The following is an 11,949-nucleotide window of genomic DNA, read 5'->3' on the forward strand; positions in this document are numbered from 1 at the left end:
ACGGAGCACAAAAGAAAAATGTATAAATTTTTACAAAATTGTAAATCACACAAGAAAAATCAAAAAAGAAAAATATATAGAAATGAATGGGACCGAGGTAGTAGTTTTTACAAAATTGTTCTTAAACAGTTCTAATATGGCATCTTAACGGCTGGAGATGATGAGGCCGGCGGAGGCCTTGTGAAACCTATTAATGTGCACAGATCTCCAAGAACAAGAACGAGGGCACCGACACTTCTTAGTGAATTTTGAAAATTTAGCGGCGGTTAAACCGCTTGTGACTTTCATAATTTTTCAAATCATACAACACAACTTACCATAAAATATATTCTATTTTAAAAAACAATAATAGTACATCGAGTTGCATGTGCCAGTGTTCTCTGGACAGCCACTCCCACTACCACCTAACACTATATATAAATGTATATTCTAATTCGGTGTTTTTTGAATTATCTCTTTCATTTTACTTGCTCCTCTTCCATCTTCATCCAACAATTAGAGAAGGAGATTGAATTGAACAACTAAAATGAGCAAGTTAGTTTTATTGTTTGCTTTGTGCATTCTCCCTGCTATTGTTTCCGCTCGATTTATCGGCAGCCCCTTCCAAGTTCAAGGCCGTGTCTACTGCGACACTTGCCGTTGCGGTTTCGAGACTTCTGCCACCAACTATTTGGCCGGTAATACATACATTTAAGCTTCTCCTTTATACCGATTGTTAATTACATATTTTTGAATCTGCATTTTTATGTGAATTCGACTACCGGTGTGGGCGTGTTTTTAATAAATAAAAAACTATTTGGAAAGACGCATTGTAAAAATAAATCTAGACGTACAAACTACAAGCCGATTATTCTATTACTGAGACTAGTGACTAGTGATCTATACCGATAATCTATAGTACTTTGACATGTTATTCGAAGTGTTAGTGGCGATTTGTAGCTGGTTCGATGAGGTAGTTAAATTATTTGGATAATTAGGAAGGCCGGAACGGGAGCTCTGATATCATATTAAATAATCAGTCGCACTAAAATCTTTAGGCAGTAATACTCTTTAACAGTTGGATGAGTTTGTTAGTTAAAATATTTGTACAACGAGATGTATCGGAAAGTATTTGATGAATTTTATTAATTTTAATGCAGGTGCAAAAGTGAAAATTGAGTGCAGAGGCGACGACGCTGGTGGAATAAAATACAGCGTGGAGGGCGTAACTGACTCCACCGGAACATACACAATTTCAGTAGCATACGATCGCGGAGACGACATATGTGACGCTGTACTAGTGAGCAGCCCGGATCCGTTTTGTTCTGCACCCAACAGAGGCCGTGACCGTTCTCGTGTCATTCTTACTCGATCCAATGGCCTTACCTCTAATCTTCGATATGCAAATAACATGGGTTTCCTCAGGAAACAACCGTTAGGTGGATGCACGCAGCTACTTAAAATGTACCTTGACACTGACGAGTAATGTCATGCTGTTTTTTGGCTTCCGCTATTGCCACTGATACTTAAGTCTTCTGTTTTTGGTAGTTTGTATTCTGAATTTGTGATGTAACAATTTTATATTTGGTCACTCACAACTGCTCGTAGTTTTGTTTGGTGCCCCATAGATTGTTACTCGCAATCTATTACTAATAATAACAGTATTTGTTCGTTCAAGCTGTGAGTATTTTAATTATTTGTGATTCATAGATCACAAAAAATGTGTGATGTAGGTTTCTTTGACGAACTGTGCAGTATGTTTGGTGTGCAGTAAAGGCATATTAGACTCAGATTACGCGATTACGAAGCAAATACCCAAGTGCCCGTTTGTTTACTTTGATTTTATTTGAATTTCTAGATTTGACCGGATAATATGTTTTTATAACTAAAAGAATTTAGATTTGGATTTTAATTGAAATTTAAGTCATTCAAATTTTAGTACAAAGAATTTGAAATGACAATTCAAATCATTTTAAAATCTATCGTTTCAAATAAAATGCGTGTTTTCAAAACGGGCATAAACTCTCTAACATGTGATGTGCATTAGACTTATGAATTGATGTTATTAACATAAAATATACGAGTTCAGCATGTTGAGAGCTGGGGGCATGATTAGGATTTAGAGGTAAACTTTTTGTAGTGAATAATTTGTAACACAAACAATTTCCAAATTGGTGGACTCGCTAAATTCTATAAACAAATTCTAAGATTGTGGACTTGGCTAAAGTTAAAGAAATTATAGAACTTCACTTGTTTACTGTATTCATAGACGCGTGGCAGAAAAGTACAGATCCTAATGGTAGATTAGGAGAAATAATTAGTGAAACTTCTAGGGGTTACATTCGGTTTAATTGGAAGGAAAATGCAAAAACTGAAAATTATGAGAAGGACGTAAGAGAAGTTGCAGGTCTGGTGAAACATTACAGTTAGTGTTCAAGACAATATAGATACCATAATACAACATTAGAGTTGAAGTGCAAAAGAATACTTATAAAACAATGAAATCATCAATTTAAGACAAATGATGTAGTGATGTTTGGTTTGATTTACAATCTTTTTGCATCATCAGAATGGTTCATACTGCAAGCTTAACCAAGCTTTATCAGGTTGTTCGTTAAAATGGAAGCAAGTATACAAAGAGAAAGGTTTTATCACCCGTCCTTTTTAGCTTTAACTATTTCATCCATATGAGGTAAGAGGTTCGTGGAAAGTATTATGTTTGGAGCAGCTTCCAGCTTTCTTTTCACATTTGGAAGCCTACATGTTGTCTGTACTCTGTATAAGCTTCTACAGGTGTTTGTTTGCCAATAGGAGCCCTTATGACATGATCTGGCATATCGAAGGCATCGACTAGCTCTCTGGTGATATTCCTAACCTGAAAGCTCAAGTATTCTGTCAACTTGTGAATTGCCTGCATATATTGTAAATTAATGGTTAGAAACATAACAAAAATGTTAACATAAAAAGAGAAAACACGTCATATGTTATTCAAATAACTCGAAGATTATAAATGTTACACGTGAATGATCATCGCAAATCTATATCAGCATAGATGAATGGTCATGCATCACAATTCCATGCCAGCATATTTGTGTGTCATTTAGAGCAGTAATTTTCCTTAACATATTGTTTGAATACCTTTGCTTTATTAGGTGCCATGTAGTCCACATTGCGATAAGTGCCAATGTCATTCCAAATCCGATCCATCGCGTAAAGATCACAAACAAGTTTCAGAGCAGCTCGAGAACTTGCATCAGGACAGCTAAAAACACAAGCAAGCGGAGTTACTTATCGGTATAAATGCAAATTTTATCTAGTTTAAAATAACCAACAAATGAGTCAAAGCATACTTTTTTACAGCTTTGATAAATGTTTCGAGTATGACAGATTCAATGTGAGACTCTGCAAGAGTAAGTAGATGATTCAAACATCTGTTCCATGCACCAAAACCACCAAGGTTCTTTGAATGCTTCTGAAGCCGCACAGCAGCACTTTGCAGCAATCGAGATGTTCGGTACTGCAAAATTTGTTGCAAACCAACAGAATAGATTTAACACGAGCAATAATTTTTGCCTACAACAATGTCAATAAACATTTGAAAAACTCACCCTGAAAGCATCTAACTGGAATTTAGGATCACGTAGATGGTCTTCACCTTCCCACCTGGAGGTTAATGGATTTGGTTGTGAGAGGTATGCATTCATCGACTCCCTCAAGTAGTTCCATGTGACGGTAAGTGTTCCGCCTTTAAATTTTTCCTTGTACTGCTTCAAAAGATCAGCTGCCACCTAAATTACAAAAGAAAATCCCCCTTAGTTTGCTTTAAGGTAAACAAACAGTCAAAGCTAGACATCCTAAATGCAGATTTAAAGTCACCAATCAGTGAGATGTATAATATTTCTGATAATTATTTTATCATTAATCTTATGAGACGCAGAGATTATATCACAACTTAGGGAAATCGCAGAACAAACTCATCTCAACATATAGTTTAGTTGTATAAAAATACTTGATGAAATTCTCTTGCAACTATTCGAGATCAGTAGCAACCTGTTGTAGGAGAACGGTGTTATCCCCTTCAAAAGTCTGAAAAATGTCATGATCATTTCTCAGGCTACCAAAGCGATTTACAGCTGCATAGCCATGACCACCACAAGCTTCTCTACATATACTTAATGATTTTGATGTATAACTAGTAACATAAGCCTTGAGCCCTGCTGAGAGTGCATGAACGTCTGCCACCAATTCTTCATCATGGGTCTTCTTCATCTCAGAGTATTTCTCTACCAAAAGCAGTGTGGCAAAATGAAATGCATAAGTTGAAGCCAACATTGGCATAAGCTTATGCTGATGAGACTGGTAATCTAATATACTGATCTCAGCCTGCTTCGGAGGGCCAAACTGCTGGCGAAATAGAGAATATCTAGTAGCAATTGTGACAGCGACCTTCAGAATGCCAACTGAAGAATAGGCAAGACCGACCCTTCCACCAACAAGCTCACCCAGTGTGGCAGCAAAGCGTTTATTAATGGTAGGAAGGCTGCTTGTATATGTACCATCTCGTGCGACATCTCCAAATCGGTTAAGAAGATTATCTCGGGGAATTCTCACTGAACGAAATCTCAGTGCTCCATTATCTACCCCGTTCAGGCCAACTTTGTGGCCGCAGTCTTGTATCTCAACTCCTGGAAGTGTTTCATGAGTCTCCATATCTCGTATGGGGACAATGAAGGCGTGCACTCCCATATCAGAAAAACCTCTTGCATCATGAGTTGGCAACATCAGCTTGGCAAAAACTGTGGCAAACTTTCCATGCACTGCAGCATTGCCAATCCACCATTTAATGGCTCCGTCATTGGGCGTGTCGATAACAAATTCATCTGTAAGCGGATCAAATGTAGCAACAGTTTGGAGGCCCTGAACATTTGATCCTGTAAGGATAGAAGAAATGAGAGAGATTAGAACCTATGCTACCAGCCATATCTGTTGCTTCATGGAAATATATATTCCACATCCAACTTATGCTTAATTTTGTGCAAAAAAATAACAAAGTAGAGCAAATTCCATATTTCGTAGCAATAAAGCATTAGATTTATAAGCTTAACACAAACTTTTCGCTGCAACAGCTACTCAGGTCAAATACTTCACAGGCATGTCTTAAAATCAGTTATTAGGTAACTTGCAATATCTTCTTTCTTGGTTCAACCTTAATCTAAAGAAAACGTTACATGTTCTTTTGCTTTTATACTGACAAGCTGTTGTTTTGAACAAATTTTTATTGATATTTTCTTCGATCATTACTATATATACAACTCCTATTATTTATTAGACCTTCAAATTGGCGTGCGCCAACTCCAATAGGAAATAACTGATAGACGGGTACAGAGTTTCACATTCTAGTGATATAAATAAGAAAAATACCAATGAAAGAGCCACAGTATAACTACAGATAGGGGTAAAGCAAATGTCAGCTGAATAGCATACCATGATGAAGCTCTGTCATAGCAAAACACCCAGGATACTCCACATTGTCAATGGCGTCAAAGTACTTGTCTCTATGTTTCTTTGTTCCCAAATTGAGCACAGAACCTCCCCAAAGACTGCAATAGATACAAGTTCACTCTCTATGTTTAAGTTATACCACTACCTAAGACTAAAGTGACATAAGACTTCCATAGAAAGACAAAAAATTGAAATCATTCATTTCCACTACTAATTTGTGAATAACATATATCCATCAAAATCTTCATACAAATGTCTGTAAAAAAGCCTGATACAGTAGAACAGTCTCGTATAATTACTTCAACATTTCTAACAAATTATTTCACTAATTAGAAGTTTATATTAACGGATCATTAAACAAACATATATCAGTTCATTATTAAAATAAGCTTTCTAATTTAAATCTCAATATAATTTTAATACACAAATGATTTAAAGATAAAATAATATACGCACTTAAATGCAATTTACTACCACAATTAGCTTTCTAGAAATACAATACCCTTGATTCCAATAAGCTTAATTAGTCACAAAAAAGATTTAGCGGCAATATGATACCATTTATAAAATCTATACTATACTATAATAACCAGAATAGGGTATAATTTTGTTCAACGGTTATTCCCTAATTTTGGTTATTAAAAAAATAATTATACAGTGTTATATATTCGCTAAACTAATAAATTATTAAATTACTACATACATAATCTACTTATCCTACTAAACTAGGATCACAACTTATCCTATTATTAAAAAAAATAAAAAAATAGTGTTATCTATCCGCTGAACTACTAAATTGTTAAACTACTAGATATAGTGACCACATATTATCCTATTCTTGTTTTTATTAGTTTATTATTATTATATATTTTTTTTAAATAATTTTAAAATTATAATATGACGGGATAAATAAAAAATTTAAATATTAACGGGAACCCGTGCATCGCACGGGATTTAAGCTAGTTTTAAATAAAACATGATTAATAGTTTCTAGACTATATTAGTCCATAACCAAAATTAGCCTACAATTATAGAGTAGTACATTTGAACCAATTTTATTTAACATATCAAGATTATTTATTTACGATTATCCATTTATACAAGTTCACTCTCTAAGTTATACTACTACCTAAAGTAACATTAGACTTACCATAGAAAGACACTGAGTTAAAATCATTCATTTCCACTACTACATCGGAAAAATTAACCAATATCCGCCAAAATTTTCATACAAATACAAATTCATTTATTTATTAGCCGTTTATATACTAACTGATCATCAACAGGACATAGAACGATTCACTGAACACACAAACACATCTTGTTCCAAATTTTATAACAAAATTTTCAGTACATTATCATCAAAAAGCACAAACACATCTTATTCCAAATTTAAAAATAAAATTAACAGTATACTACTCGAATCATCAGAAATGCACGTGTGGAAATGCAATATATTACAACAAGCTATCCAAAAATTACAAATACGGCCTAATTCAATAAGCTAAATTAATCACATAAAAAAATTCGATAGCAACGCAATTACGTTCCTAAAAATACAAAAACAACATGAATAGTACTAGTTTCTATGCTAAATTAGTCCGCAACCTAAAAATAGCCTACATACCCTACACATATAACATTTAAACTAAACCTCAGAGAATTCTATTTTATTAACGTATCCGAGATCATTAATTTATCGAGTATTAATTTATCGGAAATCGATTATACCTGTACTGTACACCGAGTTTAATTCCGAAAGAAACGTCAACACTACCAGCAGCTTCACCAATAGCAAAATACACAAAAGGATCATCAACAACATACTTAAACGGCTTGATTCCAGCTTCTCTTACCAACGCTAAAAGCTGTTTCATACACAACTCTCGATGCTCCTCCGTCGATATTTCAATCGGCGTTTGTAAATCAGGCCTTGACCTAAAGAACTCGTACACTTTCTCCTGTAAGTCTCTGTGCTTTCCTCTCATGAATAAAGTCAGTTGCGTTGTGTTCACGTCAAGCTTCGCACGCGCCGCGCACGTGACCATCTCGATCGTGGTGGTGTCGGTGAGTGTCGGATTGAGGTGTAAGGAGAGGCGGTGGATGCGGCGGGCGGTGGTTTGATCGTCATTCTCAGCCGTTGGATTGGAATTGAGAGATGATGATGAAGATGAAGATGACTCCATTGTTGAATGCTTGCTTGTGAAAAGTGGCGTTACTTTTTTTTCATTTATGATTGTGTGTTTTTTTTTAGATTTGGTGACGTGGATTGAAATGGATGGTACGTGGAGGAAGATGATTGGATGGAGGGTTTGGTAGTTTAGATTGGCGCGAGGCTCGATGAGGGTGATAAGGATGTCTACGTGTATTTAACGGAAGATGCTTTGAATTGTAAATTATTATCCCGTAAAGAGGAAGATCTTTTGATTGATCAGCCAGATTCAAATTTGAACAAAAATTTTGAGTTGATTGATTTTTGAATTCAACATTTTTTTAATTGGTTGAATTAATTTTTGGAGTTGATTTTTGAATTCAACATTTTTTTAATTGGTTGAATTAATTTTTGGAGTTCGAATCAACTCATATACACTAATTTTAATTTTTTACTGAATTCGACAGATCAGATCTATTAAAAATAAAAAATATACATTATGTGATTACAGAATGATTTTGGTAACAAATAGTATTAAAGTTATTTAATTAATTATCGAAATTTATTCTCAAGTGACATAATACTGATAATTTGATAATTTTGAATGATTTTATTAGTAAAATACTAACTTTTATGTTAAAGCATCATATTATTATTATTGATTATAATGTAATTTTTGTTTGCCAAAAAAAAGAAAAACTTTTATCACTTTAAATTATTACATAAAATTTAGAGGATTTCGAGATGGACATTTTTCTTTTCTCACTTACGTTCAGCTAAAAAAGAGTCATTACTCGCTAGATAATGAGCTATATATCGTTTTACAAATCTTCACATCACGTTTTTATATAACAAATTCACTAAAAGTTATCTGCACTCATCTACTCGTCTATCCACGTAAGAAAGCGTGCCGATAATGAGCTATATATCGTTTTACAAATATTCACATCACGTTTTTATATGACAAATTCACTAAAAGTTATTTGCACTCATCTACTGGTCTATCCACGTAAGAAAGCGTGTCATATGGGATTTGAATTCATTCAATTTATAATTATATTAATACTTTCTTATTTGAGATATATTTTGGTCTTTTGAATATTATTTAATTCATACATTTAACATTTTTCAATCACATTACGACACACATATTTAGGAACAGTTATGGATACAATTTGAAACTTACGCATTTTTTCCCCGTAATATACACATTTACAAATGAGAATCATTGAAAGATGCTACTTATGGGTGTTTGTTACACATAAAATTGAAATACCATATCTTGTCTCACGGTTTGTGGAATATTGCAGGGGCCTTGCTTGTTTAATTGGTTGAATTAATTTCAGATTATGTTGTATTCGTGTTTGGGTTCTCACAATTCTTATTTTTTGAAAGGGGTTCCCATAATTCCGAGGCACTTTTTTTTTACCAAATGAAAAGTGAATTTTATTGGTAATTGGGAACAAACTTAATTGGAACAAATTTTTAATTGATCATGTAATCAGTTTAAAAAATAAATAAACAAGCTAAATAATTAGCCGTTTTATTTCTGTACTGCTTAACTAATTGAATACACATAATCTGGAAATTAAAAAGGAAGATAATGATTTTCCGAGCAATACATCATGCATCCACCCTCAAAACAGTAATTTCACAATTGACACATTAATTTCATGGATAATGTAGCATTTAGAGATCTCAGTTGTAAAAGCTGAATTTAGAGACCTTATATCATGAACAAATATTTTTTGTAAAATGCGAGCACATGCGATTTTAACCATCGTTCCAAACGCACCCCATCTATTTATCTGTCGGACACCGACTTTAGAAATTTCGAAAATGTTATTGATACAAGATATTCAGATCTCCAAATACACCATAAAATCCGTTTTCAACACAATCATCATATCACACAGAGCGAGATATATCAATTAAAGCGAAATACTTTCTTTTTTAGTAAAGGAGAAGGGCAATACCCAATTTTGAAATAGTATCTTTTTTAATATTAAATTAAAGAGTATATGAGTTATTGAAATGCCCTCCCAATTATTATTTATAAGGTATTTTTTAGATAATTTGGGTTTATAAATTAACCGAAACGTTCAAAGTTAGATTTGCATACATTATTTTGAGTGAGCGTACATTATATTCTACTCTGACCGACTCTGTTTTATGCGGTATTTTCTCAGTACGTTTGGTTAGTTAGTAGTATATAAATTATTGAAATTATGTAACATTAAGAGAAAAATGGGCTTGACGAGTATCCCGACTAACTTTCATGAGATTATAAACTCCTTCCATACCAATTTAATGACATTTTTGTAATTACTATTAACTTATTTTGAAATTATGATTTTACTTTGAGCAAATATTATACCCTCAATAGAGTTTGTTGGAGGTCATCCCAGGTACATGACACTCATGCAAATATTTTATTACTCTGAAAATCATAACTATTATAAATTTCAATTTCTTAAATTTTGATGAAAATGAGACTTAATAAATTTTAATAAGTAATCACATTAATGTATTTAAAAGTTATATTACAATAACTTAATTAGTTTTACAAATATTTTTTGTATTTTATTTTTCTTGTTGTTACCAAATACAATTTTTAATTTTATTAATATTATGTAATAAAATATTTGTAAAAATAATAATGTTTCTAAAGAATATATTTAACTTTTTTGTGACTTAATTATATTTAAAGGGCCCAATTTCATTTTCTCACACCGAGCCCCTAAACTGTCAGAACCGGGTATATTTCAAACCTTCCTAATTATTATGATATATGATATCCAGAAATGAAACAGATTCAACAGATGGAGTTGAAGTAGTAACGTTAAAAACAAGTGTTCAGAAATTCGGATTACTGGGACGAGTGAGGGAGTACTCGAACTCTAACCTATTCCCGATTTGATTTTGGTATATTCAATAATAACTCGTGTTTTATTTGAATTGGGTCAAACTAGGGTAAAATTCGAATTATTCGGAAAAAAACTTGATTTTAGAATAAAAATTTGTAAAAATGAGATATAATTCAAAAAGAAAACTCGCGGTGGGTACTATTTTATAACAATGAAATACAATTTTCAAATATTTTTAATGTTAAAATGATTATAAAAGACTAACCAAAATTAAAACTAAATTAATAAATTATGTGGCATATCATTTATAAACTGTTACATGTTAAGTATATACAAAAATAAAAAATTACCAGCAGTTCAAAGTTTTTGAGTTTTAGATAAGTACTTTTTCGAGAGATTCGAAAAAATAATTATTTATCTTATATATAATTTATAAAAATATTTTAAATTAAATAAATATTAAAATTTGAAATTCATGTTTTATCTTATTCAATTTCTTGAGCAAATATTTTTTTCAAGTACTTTTAAAATATTTTGAGTACTCATTGCTTCATATCTTGACCAAGTCTGAATGGAGTAGAACACACTTTTGTAGGAGGTAGCAATTGACCTCCTCCTGACAAAAAAAAAGAAAAAGAAATTGACCTGCTAGCTTCCTTGTGTGCCGTAATTTATCCGGGTTAGGTCATGCTGCTGGGCTCATTTGGTTGTAGTATCCACTTTCATGAATATCTAAGCCCATCTATGAATTCGATCGTTTTTGTAAAGGAAGCCCAATGGGATTTGATAATTTAGGAATTAGGAATCAGAAATTCAGTCATATTCTTTTTCTTTTCTTCTCGTTTAAATATGTTTGATTTAAGTTTAAACTTTATATCTTTCAGCTCTCGGCGAGAGCGACTCTGGTAAGGGATACTGGAACAGGTATCATCCCTAAAATCAAATATCATATTTTTAACCCTAAATTTTTTAAAAATATATAAAAGTGCATCCATAAAATTAAAAAATATAAGAGTATTTTTAAAAATTTTACTCGATGTCAAGCTAAACAAATATTTATGGATTCGCGGCTCTCAGTTCAATGATCTCTTATCATACAAAAAAAACTTATACTCATCCATCTATGGACTGGGTCAGCTGGCAATTAAAACATTTTTTTTGTTGGACACAGAACACTTTATTTAACCAAAAATTCAAAAATCGGAGTGTTATGAAATTTTAAGGTCAAAACCGATCTAAATTTGATTAATAAAAATTTAAACAGAAAAATTATGAAAAAATATATTTAAAAAGTTTATCTTAACTTCTGGTAGATATAATTTTTAAATTTATAAAAATATTAAATATTATATCTTGAAGTAAACTTAAATATGTTTGACTTAAAAAACCACTCTATCACATGGTACTACTAGCTCCGCTTGAAAATATTAACTTTGCTGAGTAATAAGT

General features: G+C 32.4%; 2 protein-coding genes across 2 annotated transcripts; one reads left to right on the forward strand and one right to left on the reverse strand.

Moving 5' to 3' along the window:
- The first annotated feature begins 433 nt into the window (after nucleotides 1-433).
- LOC141712404 (pollen-specific protein C13) lies at nucleotides 434-1,656 on the forward strand. Its single transcript, XM_074515332.1, has 2 exons — nucleotides 434-677; nucleotides 1,140-1,656. Exons 1-2 carry the CDS (start codon nucleotides 527-529, stop codon nucleotides 1,463-1,465), a joined length of 477 nt encoding a protein of 158 aa, XP_074371433.1. The 5' UTR covers nucleotides 434-526; the 3' UTR covers nucleotides 1,466-1,656.
- Nucleotides 1,657-2,442: 786 nt separating this feature from the next.
- LOC141712405 (acyl-coenzyme A oxidase 2, peroxisomal) lies at nucleotides 2,443-7,737 on the reverse strand. Its single transcript, XM_074515333.1, has 7 exons — nucleotides 7,213-7,737; nucleotides 5,464-5,579; nucleotides 4,030-4,910; nucleotides 3,588-3,767; nucleotides 3,330-3,496; nucleotides 3,118-3,241; nucleotides 2,443-2,890 (listed from the first exon to the last, which is right to left on the reverse strand). The coding sequence occupies exons 1-7, from the start codon at nucleotides 7,665-7,667 to the stop codon at nucleotides 2,723-2,725; spliced, it is 2,091 nt and encodes a 696-aa protein (XP_074371434.1). The 5' UTR covers nucleotides 7,668-7,737; the 3' UTR covers nucleotides 2,443-2,722.
- Nucleotides 7,738-11,949: the final 4,212 nt, after the last annotated feature.

This window comes from Apium graveolens, chromosome 3, assembly GCF_009905375.1.
Source record: "Apium graveolens cultivar Ventura chromosome 3, ASM990537v1, whole genome shotgun sequence".
In the NCBI taxonomy this organism is placed as follows: domain Eukaryota; kingdom Viridiplantae; phylum Streptophyta; class Magnoliopsida; order Apiales; family Apiaceae; genus Apium; species Apium graveolens.